This window comes from Bombus impatiens, unplaced genomic scaffold (genome assembly GCF_000188095.3).
Source record: "Bombus impatiens unplaced genomic scaffold, BIMP_2.2 scf_0264, whole genome shotgun sequence".
In the NCBI taxonomy this organism is placed as follows: Eukaryota; Metazoa; Arthropoda; class Insecta; order Hymenoptera; family Apidae; genus Bombus; species Bombus impatiens.
In genome coordinates this window covers 651,496-667,085 of record NT_176683.1, presented here as the reverse complement: position 1 = coordinate 667,085, position 15,590 = coordinate 651,496, and the positions used below count along the sequence as shown (strand labels likewise).

Sequence of the window (15,590 nt, the reverse complement as noted above, 5' to 3'; positions counted from 1 at the left end):
TTTTTTTTTTTTTTTTTTTTAGTAAAGATAAAGAGACGTGGAAAACCGACGGTTGTATCTTCAAAAAAAAAGAAGAAAAAAGAAATAAATTAAGAAAGTTACGGTTATAGGAATGGTAAAAGACGATGGATAGCTTGGAAGGCGAAATGAAATTATTCTTGGACGTATTTAATTATCTGCTAATGGAAATGTGTACATAGTCCAGATAGCAGAAGGAAAGACAAGAATATCGATGTGCGAATTAGGGATCGATGGCGAGTATACGAAACTGGCAAAACATGAAAATCGTCTCTCACTCGTCCTGTCCAGTTTTTAGCGGCGTTTATTATTTATTGTTCCGCAGAAGTGGCTGGAATTATTCTTGAGCGTTCTAGCACGCCGCTCCACGTGCATGTGAACGTATCACCGTAAACCAGATTCAAGATCAGGTTCAGCAAGTTTGCTGGGAACATCAAAGTAGAATATAAATCTCGCTGCTTTCCACTTACTTTCTTGGGGGCATTTGCAAAGATTTGCGACATGCGTTCACCGCGATCGAGCTGTCGATCGAAAGTGAATCGCGTGAGAAATCGGAATCTATTCGATGGCTTCGTCGACGTTTTTCGTATAATTCTCTTTGCTCACGGTGGGTTAAACGGCATAATTAAAAAGTAGTTTCTCCAATTGCAAACTTCTGCTCCATATAACGACCCGATTCTACCCGGGAATTAGAAATGTTATTGCGTCAACGCGGATCGCTATCGGTGTTGCCTCGAAAGTATTTCCACACAAAAACCAGGCGATTAAGCATTTTTCTATGACGAAACGTTTCTAGACATTCTCGAAACGATTAAGAACCTACGATCGATTAGGATAGCTTTGTACACACGCGTCGAGCATGGTAAAAAGCTGTTTCGAAAATTGACGGGCAATTGACCGTGAAATGTTGGTAAAAAGCGTGCCATGGATACAGGACACGCGTTGTCCGGACAAAGGCCGACTCGACGATTCGACGCGGAAGGATCCTTTACACGATCGACGTTCCTTCCTTCGATTTCGTCCTGTCAGGCCTTCGTATGGTTCTTCGCAAGCTGTTTTACGCCGCAAGTCGATCGCTTCTGACTACGATGCGCAAACGCGTTACGACGAAGACTGTTTTGCACACTGTAAAGCGCTTTGATGGACGTTCGAGGGCCACCCGAGAGAAATTGCTTTCTTCGTTTCGCGCGCACGATACAAAGACGAACGAGTCGTTCGATATTCTTGTTATTAATTTCCTTCCACGGGCGAAAGGTTGTAGATACAAAGAATTATACGAGAAACACGTGGAACAGGAAGAGACGATATTTTCGACAACCGTGAAACATTGGCTCTCTGATGTCTGGACGCTCGAATGGCAGATTTCGTTTCTTTTTTTTTTCTTCTTCTTTTTTTTTCTCTCATCCAATCACGTGCTTGGCCTTCCGAGTCGGCAGTTTCTTTTGGGTCGCTCTGTACGACAACGTGCACGCTGGCATTGAGTTGTAGTCGTAGTAGAATAGAGCAACTAACCAACTAACCACGAGACGTCAGTAGGACAGTGAAAGGCGACCTAGACCAAGTCTCTCCGGCGCAACGCTGCTGGAACTTGACGAGGAACGCCGCTGTTTTCGTACACGTACGTACCGCCACGGTGTCCAGGTGTTCGCGTATTGCATCTTCGCAGACGAGCTAATCTTTCCAGCCGACGAAATCGAAATAAGTCGCGACTATTGCCAGCCCTATAAGTAGGATTCTCCGTAATCTTCCGTGGAACATAAAGTGGTCTCGCGGATTAAACATTTTCTCGATCGAGGATACATCCGAGAACGTATCGAATAATCAAGATTTAGTGTCTTATGGAAAATATTAATCTTTCGAGAATGATTAAATATGGGGAATAATTTTCACGAACGAGTAAAGTATCGTTACGTTTAATTCGCTATTCGTGATCAATTAAAACGGAAAAATACTTGTATACCGATCGGTACCGACAGATCGATAATCCGATAATAAGAATAGCAGCTGTCAGGTTTTATCTCGGTGAAGCACGCACGTGGGCTCTTACCTTTTACGAGATATTTGAGTGCCTGTGCAAGCCTACGGCAGCATACCACAGCAATTTATTAGCGGAAATTTCTTTTCTCGTTGCATCATGCTCGGTACCACCTAGCGAACCTATGAAACCCCCAATGAAATCACAATACAAGTGGAATTTCTAATTGACCGCGCGAGAAACCGTACCGAATTTTCTCGAATTCAGATCCTCTGGAATTTTGTAACGAACCCCGGAACTCGTTCTAATCCGCTTACTTTTCCCAAACGATCAACTTTTCACGAACCATCGAAAACCAATTAGCCATGGATCGTACAAACAACGGTTATAAATTTCAAGTGTCTTCTCTGTGTGCCAGTGGCAACAAGTTATACCTACCTCGTGATAAATCTCCCGCGGGTAAAGTCAAAACAAGCGGCCGAATAGCCGTGCTAAAAAATTATCCTCGTTTTATCGTCGATAAACGAACCGTTTCGTTCGAAATAACGTCGCGAAAGGAAGGTTCCCATGCAGACGAGCAAACTTCTAACCGTTCTACGCGAGATGTAGAATCAGCCAGAGGCTATGAGAAAACTGGCAGAGCACATGATAAATATTCATAAGTCGATCCATCGGGAAACAGCGTCGTTCGGAAAATGATTAAAACGATAGATTTCGAGGTAGGTGATTCATCGACGTTGCGCGCACCAGGAGGATACAATCGGCCATTGCCGCGAAGATTTTCACTTGGGTAGCCAGTGTTGTCCGAAAAGGATTTACGATTGGCAAAAAGGCAACTGCCGCGGCAGTTTCGCCATCGAGAACGCGGCACGAGAGAGTCGAGACACTCTTCTCCCGGGGCCCTTTCGATTTCGTTCCGATTGCAGCCGAGGATGTGTGTCGACATTGCCCTCCTTAACCGGCGAAAGTTCCACCGGCTAATTGAACTTCTTAATCTTCGACCGGTTCCCGCTCCTCGTCTACCGTCGTGTTCGGATCGCGCTGCTCGCGCGGAATTTCGGTTGACCAACTCGACGCTGCCAGGCGTGATTAGCGCTTATAAATCGGTTATTCCGGCCGATCGAATAATAATGACGTTAAAAACGCTGTTTCTCGATCGAGATTTTGTTCCGTTCTAGAGAAGATAGGATTGAAAGTTGGAACGAGGAACGCGTTAATAACGAAGTAATATCTTTTGAATGTCTAGGTTTCGTTTATTTCGTTCGTATAACGTATAACACAGTTCAAAGTTTAAGACAGGAGAATTAACGACGGAGGATTTTAGAAGGAGATTAGATAGCCTGTCCAATACTAGCAAGGAGCTGTACGAAGGCCTCGGTTCCCGGAACACGCTAACGTGACCAGAAACAAATCCATCTGAAAACAAACGTTAACGACAATAATTAAACTTTTTTTTTATTCCTTTGGAACACGCTTGGCTCGCAAAAGAAACGTGATTTATCGTTGGACAACTTCCTGGATGAGATTAGACGTCAAGGTTACTCTTCGGCAACAGAAGAACCACGTGTTAAAGACAAGCGTTGAATTCAATCAAAGTCACGCGTGCTATAGAAATTGCTCTCCTGTTGGCGGAAATGTTGAAATTCCTTTCGAATGGAGCGTTGATCGAATAGATAGATTTGCCGAAGGTTGTACCCTCGACACGTGTAGAATACACAGGGGGCTACATTGGCAGCGTGCGACGTTTGAACATTAACGGGTCAATGGCGCGGCGAAACGACGTTGTGCCGTAAACACATTCGTATTCTTGGACAGTGTTTCGGAGGTCGGTTACCGTGCGCGGCCAATTAACGTTGAAATAAAATCCGCTCGTGCGCCATTCCTCGCGTTTTATTATCATGCGCGAGCCCATTCGACAGGAAGTTTCTTGGCCGGACGGCTCTTGAATCATTTCGCCCGCTAACGAAATCGTTCCCCGATCCCCTGGTGAAATCTTCTTCCTTTCTTCGTCCACGTATATTGCTACGCGTTCTCGGTACAAACGTTATTCTGGCACAAAGAGGCGCAAAAGTAACGCAAGCTTAACCAATTAGAGGCAAACGTTGCGTGAAAGTAACATTCCACTGGCTACTTGTTTTTAATTAATTTATAATTATTACACTCTGTTCTTAACACCGCGGCGATATTTCGCCGCTATTTTTCTCGGTTAGTTTTCTACAGTTTCGTGAGATTTATGAGAAGAAATTGAAGTATTTGCAATATCGTGGCAAATCACTGTTTAATTCTTAACGAGTTAGTGGACGATAGGTGAAAAAGAAATTCTTAGAAACGATGAAAGAATTTTACGGTGCGTAGTTCGCCATCTTTCGTAATGTTAGTTTTTCAAGGAATATTTTACTCGAATCTCTTTCGTTTTGTTACCTTTATATCGTTTCGTATTTAGCGACGTCGTTGATAGCTTTAGGAAATTGCGTAAATCAAAAGAGAGCAGGGTGGACAAATTGGGGAACAGTGGTTTTTGACCACCCGTTGTGTAGGTGGATGTCTGTTATAGTCCGCAGACTCCTACTCGCTGTCAGCGAAAACCGCATCGGTGGGATAGTCGGTGCAATGGAACGCGAGGGAAATGAGAAAAGTCGGGCACCGATGAAAGTGAGAGGATACCGGCTACAGGCTGTTCCAGTTAGCCTGTTTCCTACCCGTCAGTCACACGGAGAAAGGATTTCTATCGCGTACTCTTGTCCCTTTTATTTGCAACCAAATCCTATGCATACGGGATCGCGTGTCTGACGATTACTTTCTAAACAATCGCCAGAGAACTGTTGCACTGTTTCGTAGAAAGTCTACGGGAGAATTTTCCTGAGAATTATCAGCTCCTTTTTTCATAATTTTCTTCATAGACCCTTTAAGACCTTTAAGAGGAGCAAAAGTCCGCGCCGGAGATGGCACGAAATCTCATTCACCGTGGAACAAAGCCAATCGCGATTTCGCAGAAACGCGGTGGATAACTGGAGAGACCGCCGTTATAAATAATGTCATGACGCACATAAGTTAGACATACAAAAATACGAAGTGTATCTTGAAAGCGTTTCGAACGAATGATAAATCACAACCGTGAGTTTGACGATTTATTCCTGGACACCTCTCAGCTGATGTTTTTCCCTGGGCGACGATCATCGGTAGAAATCGTCGTGCTAGCGCACCGAGTATCGCGAACAAATATCGATGACGTTTATGCAACCGCGTAACTGGACATTTAAAAATTACCAGCATAGACACAGTCACCGTGACACTCTACAAATGAAAGTTTTATTCCGCCAGTGCTGAACGATCGCGTCGTCAGCTTATACTAAACTTTATTTATTTAGTTACTTCATTCTGTCGTTATCACATCGTTATGATATTCTATCGTTGTCGGTCTATTCGTCGTCATCGTCGAAAACGCTCAAATATTCTGATCTAAGCTGATGAAAAATGCTTTTCTGTGATTGCAGGTTGACCGTTCGAATGAAAGTCGTTTGAACGGTCGCGAGAGTCCTCCCACGAGGAAGAATCCCGGCTAGAGGGTGCGAACCGGTACTAGGACAGGGACAGAAAGACGGAAGAGAAGAGGACAGGAACGAAGCGTCGATTGATCGCCGTATGATATAATGGCAGGCGAGGACACTCAGATCCTGGCGAACGGAAACGTCGAAGCGCTGACGATAATTCCACCGAAAATGGCGAATGGGAATGGACTGATTTGCGGGAAGCAGCACAACAACAACGGCTCGATACCAAACGGAAAGTTACACGAAATCGGTGCAGCTGAAAACGGAAAGCTGATAATGTCTGACGAGAAATCGAGCAGTCTTCACACGGAGTTCGACGACGCGGACGTGTCTTGCGGCTGGGGCCCGTGCAGGCCACACTGGCTTCAGTATTTCGCCACGAAGCAGGCCTTCCTGGTCACCTTCTGCATCACCTGGGTTGGTTTGGGTTAGGTTTGGGTTAGCTTCTGGGTTGGATTTTCAATTCAATGGAATTCAAGTATTCTCGATGATTTTTTTCACTCCTTCGTTCTAAATTGTTTTTTCTAATTTGAATTTTCCTTTAAAATTGCGAAGATCAAATTTTGCGAATTAAACGATTAGCGACATTTCGAGCCTGCTGCGTTCTTCGGATCGTTTTCGACTTTAATCATAGTTTTCTGTCGATCAATTTTCTTTTTATTTTTCTAGCTCGGACGAATACAGAAAACGATCTTCGACAAGATACACGATCCTTCGTTTTACTTTCACGCTAGCCTTTGTCAAATCGTTAAAGATATTTTTGTTCGTCGAAACGAGAGCAAAATCGAGCGATATAAAAATTCGAAGACCGCGGCAGAGTTAAAGATTCTTATCGCTTTAAAGTGAAATTGCGCGTGGATTTGCAGGTCCTCCAGGGAATGTACTACACGTACTTCGTCTCGGTGATCACGACGATCGAGAAGCTGTTCCAGATTCAGTCAAAGACCACCGGTATTATAATGTCAGCGACGGAGATCGGCCAGATCGGTTCCTCTCTCCTGCTTACGTACTACGGGGGCCAAGGTCACCGGCCTAAGTGGATCGCTTGGGGCATGATCCTGTTCGCAGTGAGCTCGTTCACCTGCTCGATGCCCCATTTCATCTTCGGTGAACAGCTGATCCATCAGAACGAGATGTTTTTCAGCGGTTTCGAGGGTGGCGACCCAAACAACACCCATCCTATTCCCGCGAATCTTTGCAAACTGCAAGAACGATCAGAGAACGCTACGCTGGATAGGTGAATAGAATCCCTTCTCTTTAATCTCTTACACGGCTGTCGTCGCGTTTCTTAGTACTTTATTTCTTGACGCTTAATAAATAGTTGCTCTAGATTTTATTCGCTCAAAGAGATTCAAATTTATTCGTTTACTACGTATTTTTTTACATATTTTTTTACATGTTTAGTATTTATTTTTAAAACCGTCGATATTATTGGAGCGACAAGCGCGTTCTTGAAATTATGCAATTTCTGTCCGACCCATTTCTCCTTACCTGCCTTCATTCCAACCGTGATCGATCGTACCTTTTTTTAAATGGGTTAGGTCCCGTGTCTATCCCCTTGCTCTTCGCGTTTATAAATAAAAGGAAGAATCAACAGGCCACGTTACCACGCCGTAAACGTTCGAACAATCGAATAGACTAGATGCTCTGCAAACCGTACGGTATTATTGACAATTCTTTTTTTTTCTTGTTTTTTTTCTCTCTCATAGTTGGATCTCGTCCACGACGCCGGCTCAAATGAATACGATGAATTACTGCAAGGGTGACTCGTTGACGGAGCAGAGGATACAAAGTAAAATAACTACCGTGGTCCTGGCTATATTTTTTGTCTCCTTGTTGGGCGTTGGAATGGGTCAGACGGCAGTCTACACCCTTGGTATTCCTTATATCGACGACAATGTGGCCAGCAGAGAAAGCCCACTCTATTTCGGTAAGAATACAATCGCGTAAGAATACAGTCGTATCGCGATCCTATTATATTTCGAAGAAAAGAGTGGAAACAGTACGTGCTTCGAGTTATGTCGGAAAGCAAACTGTTCTCGTTACGAAGCTTCGTCTTGGCGAGCCTCCAGAATCATCGAATACGTACAACTTTGATTTTGATCATCTCGGTCCATTGTCGTGTTATCATCGGAGTTTCAACGTTGTCGAGAATTTGCATACTCATGGAACGCGGCGTCGATGCATTTTGTTACAGCGATTACGATCGGAGTGAGGATCCTCGGACCAGCCCTAGGCTTCATTCTAGGCTCATTGTGCACGATGATTTACGCGGATTTGTCGGCGAATCCGCAAATCACGCCGACGGATCCAAGATGGGTGGGAGCATGGTGGCTTGGTAAATTGAAATTTCTTACGTACTTCCTTACAATCTCGTCTTCTCGGAAACACCGATCTTCCAAGCTTTTGTTTTATGATTAATCGTTTCCTTTGATTTTCATATCGTCGAATCCTTCTCCTCCATTCCCGTATCGTAGCCTAGGTTTTGCAGAATTTACGAAACGTCATAAGAAAAAGAAAATTGAAGAAAACGCGTGCAATTGTGTGTTTCAGGTTTGGTGCTAATATCCGCCATGCTGATGCTGGTCAGTATAGGAATGTTCGCATTCCCGACGCGGCTGCCCGCGAGCAGAACACCGCCGAAACGGGCGGATGCGAAAAAGCCTAGTCTCCGAGGTAAGCCCTGATTTATCGTGGCGATGCGAACTGTTCGTCAGCGAGAGGCCGATGTTTAAGCTGCGACCATCGGATCAGAACGGTTTAATTTGATTTTATGACTTCCCGTAAGCCATTCCGCGACCGTTCTCTCCCCGTGTTTGGTAGCCGCCCCCACGAAATGGGGAAGATTCGACGAGAAAGATAAAAGTATCGTCGATCGTCCCGAAACCTCGTATTAATCGTAGTCCAGCCGCGTATGTGTATATCCGGTCGTGCTGGGTTGATTCCGTTCGCGACTATGCAACGAATGGCCCCCTTGTGTCGCGCAGACATGGCTGTCGCTATAATTTTAAATTACTCGATACTTTACTGCCATAATATGCGTTCACTGGCGAGCAGCGATAAGAAATTACAAAATAAGACATTTATGGTTCGACGAGGTTATCTACGAACCAACAGAAAATTTCCCATTGAAATAATCAAATGTCACGTAGACCTATTTTACATACGCGTTCATTTCGTTATCGTTTACTATGTTGATTTGTTTATTTAGGTTTCGTGAATTGTTTGTTTACGTTTTCGAATTGTGTATTTAGGTTCGTACTCGGGAAACAAATAGCCGATTGTTATGTTATCAACACGTGACACACGAATCACGAAACGCGTTAATAAGCGATCATCATTGGTCCAATACGAACATTTCTACGTGCGGATGTTTTGGCAAGACGACGAAACAATGGGGGCATTATGTATTCGGTGAACGTTTATCGGAACGAAAGGACGGGCCAATAAGATGATCTTTGAAGCGTGAACCTGGCAGTCAAGGTCAGTGGCGAATTTAGGTTCAGAGCCGGCGTGTCTGCTCGTTCGATCGTGAGCACGCAGGCTAACGCTTTCTGAAACACGGGCGAGCCCTTTTCTAGGAACCCTTTGCGCTGGGACAGAGCGGGGCCGACCCTTCGTGCGTTTATTCTTGGTCCGCTTCGTTGGAACTTTCGATCGAAGGCCGCGTAACATCTGTTCGACGAAAGGCACGAGAATGATAGAAAGGCGTTCGATCACGCCGAATGAAAGAGTTTAATTTCTTTAACGAATAATATGTTTAAACGCAGAGGAGAATTATAAATTCCAGCAACGCGACCATCAACTTCTCCGTACCTTTTTTTTATCCTTGACCGACAGTGTTTCGGAATGTTGTTCCTGAAAGAGGCAACTGCTCAAAATGCAGCACGAATCGCATCGATAATGAGACATGTACGTTCCAGTGCAGCACGTGCATTTCTCTGCTGCATTTCATCGTACACGTTATTTAAAAATAACTCTGACCACCGACTTTGAGCCTATTTGCGCTTAATTTCATCGTTAGCATATCGGACGTTGCGAGTCGACTCGTTCGATCAACCAGAAATATTCAAACTCGACGCTCCGATCTTACCATATTACATACGTACGTACAACGATTAATCACGAAGAGAAACGCAGTGGCGAAACGTTATCTCGATGAAAATTCAGTTCCGAAAGAATCGGAGATCAGTTGATTCGGCCGCTTGGACGGCAATAGCGAAGCAAATTGCTCGTGTTTTCGATGTTCGACGAAAAACTGAGGCGCGCATCCGGCTAGCAGGAGAATAATTTGCTTGCGGGGTCGTGGTTCACGCGAGATGCAGAGATTTAAAAGAGAAGAGGAGAGTGAAAAGACTTGGTGTGTGTGTCGCTTGGCGCATTTCTGGTGCGTTACGTCGCGCGTGTTATGTCGGCCAAGGTGCACGAGACAGCTGAGATAAGTTCTCTTCCCGGCGAGGAACGGATCCACGCGGCCTGAGGAGAACAGGGCCGTATATGCACGCAGAAATGCACGCGCGCGCGTGCCTACCGAGCGCTATGCACGACGCATGACCGTGAACTTGCCCCACCTAGTGCACCAGTCGGTCAGTCATCATTATTAACGCACACACGGGTCCGCCGCGTTCACACACACGCACGACCGCCGATCCTTTACTCCTACGTACACATGGCACACCGGAGAGACGAGAAATCCGAAGACGTTTCGGGCCTTTCGACTCCTTTTTGCCGGGAATTTCCAGAAACGATCTGCTTGCGTATCGACCGACCTCCCATCGAATGCTTTTTATCCGAACTGTATGCGTAACTTTGATTTCGAACAGGTTACACCGATACCGTACATAGAACTGGCTACTTTGAATTCTAAAGCGATTTTCGGTGGTTCGATGCGAGGAGGAAAGTTTCCAAGAGGAAGTTGCAAACGGAGTATACAAGAAGCTGGTTGGAAAAAAGCTGGAATGTCGTGGAGTTACGATGACGAGCTACGGTTCCAACAGGAACTTCCGTACGTGGCACTGTCGTGAAGTAGATCGTGCAATGCCAGAAGATGCCTCGGAGGACAGGTCGCCGTTGAATCAACAACATGCACGCGATTCGCGTATTACTCGATTCGCTAGCGTCCGTTTGAAGACTTCATTCGAAATTTTCCTCGGGAATACTATCTCTCCGAACTTTGCTCGAAACGATGATTAACCGACGTCTTTAAAGATTTTCTTGGTCGATTCCTAGTTACGTATCGTTAACATAAGCGATAGAGATCCCTTTGTTTCCAAGTTATCAGTCTTTTCGCCTTTTTATCTCCTGTGTTCGAGGAGCCGTACAGCCGTTTCAGTGACTCTTTGCGATAGGCCACCCTGTATGTGCCTGTTGCAGGGTTGTCGCGATAATACACGGAGCGCAATGTTAGTCACGTTTGTCTACTCATGGTCTGCAGGACTTCTCTATGCGGGGTTGCCACGACTCTAGCCTGGCCTTCCTGGAAGCCTAGAGCAGTCCTAGGCATCCTTAATGTCAGTTTCCACCTAGGGTTTCTCGAACGGAAACCTCGCACGAAGGCGGACGCCTCATCGTGCATCGTTCTCTCCGCTTCTTTTTCCACTCCCATCCTTTCCCCCATCCGTTCCATGCAGGAATTCGCGTTTTTTACGATTGCTCGAAAATCGATGTTTCATCCGATCGTGCCACGTCGCTTCTTGTTTAGCGTTCTCCTTCGGACCTTTTTTCACCCAATTTTTACTTCTCGTAATTGCGTCAATCGTTGATTGTGTCCTTCTTCCATCGACGTTTCAGATCGGCGACTAAAAAAAAAAAAAGCAGTCGTTGAAACCGTCGAAAGAACTTTAATTCGAAGGTTTTAGGTCTCCGTGCGAGTTCTCGTTTACTTCGTAACATTTGCATCGATAACATTTACGAGATGCACGAGGTTAAACCTGATAATGCGAGCTATTCTAACGAAGGTGCAAGCTCGTTTGCGAAGACTGGTCTTGTTCGATCGACGGTATATGTCCGATTATCAGTTACAAAATAAGAAACTCGTCTGTTTGAAGCTGATACGTCAAGGGACGACGAGCGTGTGGAAGAAAAAAGATAGGAATAAAATAGCCCGCCGCTCTTATCGGAATCTTTCAAAAGATTCTACGTGTCTCGCGAAACCTTTATCGCTGCCTGTAGCTGCAGATCGTTTCTCGTTTTTCCCATGTCGATGAAAGCATCGGCGTTGCGCTTTCTTTTTCTCATCTGTTTCTCGTTTTTCGAGCTTCGGGCGGTTGCAGGTCGCTCTCTTCCCCTCCGTGCGTGCTCCCACTTGCGCTCGTGTTGCTTCGTCGGGTTCCCTCGAAAATAGAACGAAGGAAAACTCGATCGACGTCTAATTAGCTGGTGGTTCGTAATTGAGTTTATAAATATCGGAAAATATCGGTGGCCGTGTTCGATTCTCTCGTGCTTCGGTCGAGCACGGAAAGGAGGCAGATCGAAATGGAAACTGTCTAGGAAAAAAAAAAAGAAAAAAATAGTAAATTCACTTAAAGTTGCTTTTTTCCTTCGTTAACTGTACGAAGAATGCATTTTTCTTGCATGTCGTCGTAAGATTTATTTTCGTAATTTGTTAAGAAACACGAAGAGTCGCGAATGCAAGGCTTGGGACAAAGAGCCGAGAAGCGAGAAAGACGATGAACAAATTTCATGTAAATGGTTTGGCTGCAGGTCGCGGTGCTCGGCTCGCGTCGCCTGCACGACTCGGTAGACTCGCTACACCTCGCCTTTTCTCTCTACCTGTTGCAGACTTCCCTAAAGCGGTGAAGAGGCTGTTGAAGAACGACATTCTTATGTTCCGGACGGCCAGCAGCGTGCTGCACATCCTACCGATCGCCGGCCTCTACACCTTCCTGCCAAAGTACCTCGAGAGCCAATTTCGCTTGCCAGCTCATCATGCGAACATGATCTCAGGTAATTTTCGCGAATAGACACGCGAGGGGAGTTTCTGGCCCCGAATCTTGTTGTTCTCGTTAACTTTTTTCCATGGAAGTACTTTTGTTGAACTCCTTCGAAGCTACGCTTTCATTCTCCAACGAACACGGACAAAGTTGTTTCTCCTTTTTCAAAGGGGATTCGATCGAAAAAAGGAATAAAACAAAACAAACGGAACGTTTTATTCGAATCGAATGAAACAGTCGACTGGAGTAAACGAAAATCGTTTACTCATCGTAACAGAGGCCTGGTCTTGATCCTAAGCTGTCTTATTTTTTCGCAGGTGTCGGTGGTATTTTAGTAATGGGTCTGGGTATTATAATTAGCGGAGTGTTTATCCTGAGGGCAAAGCCTAACGCCAGGTTCGTCGCAGCCTGGATCGCCTTCACAGCGATAGTTTACGCGATCGGCATGGGCGTGCTGATGTTCATCGGTTGCCCGATGGACGATTTCGCTGGTCTCGTCTCGCATTCCAACGGGTAAGATTTGGTTTTCCTCTCTGCACTCAACTAACCGTCCGCTCCATTTCAACGTTTTCATCTTGCACTTAGGCTAATTGCACTTACTTCTCATTCGGTCGTTTGCATAAATTACTCTGTATGAAATGTTTATAGTTCCGACCGCGGGAAGTTTAAAGTGAAATAAAGAGATAAGCTCTGGTGCAGATGATTTTACATATGTTGATGATGGCCGTTTACGTAGGTTTTATTGAAAAAGAAATTGACATTAAGCAAGCGACAAAATCCTTTTAGATTGTCCAGCTTCGAGCCGGTCTGCGAGGCTACCTGCGACTGCGTTCGGAACAAATTCAGTCCGATTTGCAGCGCTGATGGGAAAACTTATTTTTCCGCGTGTCACGCGGGTTGTTCCAATTACACAGTCGTCGATGGCAAGGTAGCTTCGGTGAGTATCACGACAATTTACCATCACGATAAACGATGATAAAGATTCATTACGAAGGAATTACGAGAAAAATCATCCACGCGTCAAGCGGATAGCGTTAAATAATTATATCGAATAGGTAGTTAAGTAAAAAGTCTCTGACACGTACGATTATACGATTGATGCCAATTAATCGGGTAATACGTAAAACACGATGCAAAGCAGACCTCGTCGTCTCATTACGCCGATACGTCCTCGCGATTCGAATCGAATAACACCTTCGCTATTCCGCAATTTCATTGCATTCTCCTGATTGTATAGAGTCAGTGACGTCATCGCGGCAGAATATTGATATATAGCTCGTTGCATCGGGAAACAGCCGCGCGGCCGTAATTATCGGTGACAGTAGCATGCAACTAGGCTAGAAACGTTTCGTTGTTCTACCGTTTACGGACGAAATCGCGTTATTCGCCCGGACGATACAATGCTTCATTGATTGCGCAACTGCGCAAGTCATTACTTTCGCAATTGCCTAGTCGCGAGCATTTCATTTCCAGTTATTTGGATTTCACGCGATTTGACGCAAAATTAAAAAGTCTGAGATCGTTTCTCTAATTAATTGTCGCAGAGAAATGTAAGATAATCTTGAGGTTGCAATCGGATGGAGTTGCATTTAAAGTATCGAATGTGATAATCATCGCGACATTGTAGGAAGGAAAAACACGAGAGACTGTAAAAATCAAATATAAAAATGGTCGTCGAAATCATCGTTTTATCGTTTCCCTTTTGTTTCATAAAAAATTATTCGTCAGTTCGAAGTAGAAGTTTTGGAATAGCACGATATAGAACATAGTTCAGTAGTAGAACTGTTAAGTAAAGTTAAGTTAACTGTTAAGTAAAAGTTGATCGAACTAGTTTATTGGCATTAGCATACATTGACTTTGAACATATAGAAAACGGAACAAAGTTGCAACCGGTATGAAAACATCTGCATCAGCGTACTCGGCATATCTTAACGAGGCCGGTTCCTTGGCTTTTCAGTTTTACAACTGCCAGTGCATCGGGACGAATCTAACGGCACCGGAAACGACCAACACCGCGACGATCGGTTACTGCGAGCTCGAGTGCAGTAACTTTTGGGTTTATATGATCCTGTTCTCGGTGTTCGTTTTCATCCACTCGACCAGCGAGGTGGGCTCCATGCTGTTGATCTTACGGTGCGTGGATCCACGGGACAAGGCGATGGCTTTGGGGCTTATACAATTCGCCATCGGCCTCTTTGGTAATTATAAACCTTCAATTCCAACGCTTGTTTTTCTCAACGATGAATTAAACGAGATCTTGATCTTAATTATTATTTCCTTGGATCGATTTGGAAATCCAAAGGAAGTCTCGAGTTTGGATGATCTCAGAAATGAATTTATCAAACGTATGATCCGTTGGTCGGTTGGTTCCAGGTAACGTCCCGTGTCCAATCGTTTATGGTGCTGTGGTGGACTCTGCTTGTCTCGTATGGGAATACGCTTGCGGCGAGCGAGGTGCCTGCTGGCTTTACGACTCGAATGTCTTTAGAATGTTCTATCATGGTACGTACGCGGTTAGGCAGAAATCTGCGGCGAGGAGGAGTCGGAAATATCTTCACCTCGACCTTCCTGGCTACTGCTCGCTGTTGCTATTATATATCGAGGTTAAATTTCTCTTAACTTCACTTAACCCAAAGAATTGAACCGTCTCTGAACTTAGAAATTTAACCTCTTCGCGATACGTTTCATAATAGGCGATCTATTCTTTAATTAATAAATCTCTGCGTGAATCCTTGCTAGGTACCACAGGCGGAATCCTGATTCTTGCGTTCGTGGTGGACATAGTGGTGTGGTACAAGGCAGGGAGCATTAGCTTCGTGGAAGAGCAGGACGTGGAGGAGGGCACTGTTGAAGAAATGGCCACCCTGAAGTCGCAGGACGCGCAAGCGGTGGACAACGACTATTTGTGAAAGAGTCCCGGCCGACTTCGATGGTATCTCATCAAGCACAGGCCTGAATCTAGCGTCGTAAACCGGGACAAAGCGTGACGAGCCGTTCCTAACTGACGAGAACTCGGTGCCAGTAGCACGTCGGAGGTTTAAGACCGGGGCGATCTGTATCGATCTTCGTGTGTCACATTCGCCGGCCGTTTTCTATTTTTTTTTTTTTTTTTTT

General features: G+C 45.0%; 1 protein-coding gene across 4 annotated transcripts in view; it reads left to right on the top strand.

The window, feature by feature from the left end:
- Nucleotides 1–15,584, top strand: part of LOC100744970 (solute carrier organic anion transporter family member 74D) — an 83,619-nt gene extending 68,035 nt beyond the window's left edge. For all 4 annotated transcript variants that reach the window (XM_024367011.2, XM_003488822.2, XM_012384612.3 and 1 more), the window contains 11 exons: nucleotides 5,488–5,961; nucleotides 6,411–6,781; nucleotides 7,254–7,474; nucleotides 7,742–7,882; nucleotides 8,098–8,220; nucleotides 12,325–12,489; nucleotides 12,794–12,989; nucleotides 13,263–13,413; nucleotides 14,434–14,674; nucleotides 14,850–14,978; nucleotides 15,216–15,584. In XM_024367011.2, the coding sequence (XP_024222779.1) occupies nucleotides 5,644–5,961; nucleotides 6,411–6,781; nucleotides 7,254–7,474; nucleotides 7,742–7,882; nucleotides 8,098–8,220; nucleotides 12,325–12,489; nucleotides 12,794–12,989; nucleotides 13,263–13,413; nucleotides 14,434–14,674; nucleotides 14,850–14,978; nucleotides 15,216–15,385 (2,226 nt within the window). In that variant the 5' untranslated portion in view covers nucleotides 5,488–5,643 and the 3' untranslated portion in view covers nucleotides 15,386–15,584. The remainder of the gene's footprint in view (nucleotides 1–5,487; nucleotides 5,962–6,410; nucleotides 6,782–7,253; nucleotides 7,475–7,741; nucleotides 7,883–8,097; nucleotides 8,221–12,324; nucleotides 12,490–12,793; nucleotides 12,990–13,262; nucleotides 13,414–14,433; nucleotides 14,675–14,849; nucleotides 14,979–15,215) is intronic.
- Nucleotides 15,585–15,590: the final 6 nt, after the last annotated feature.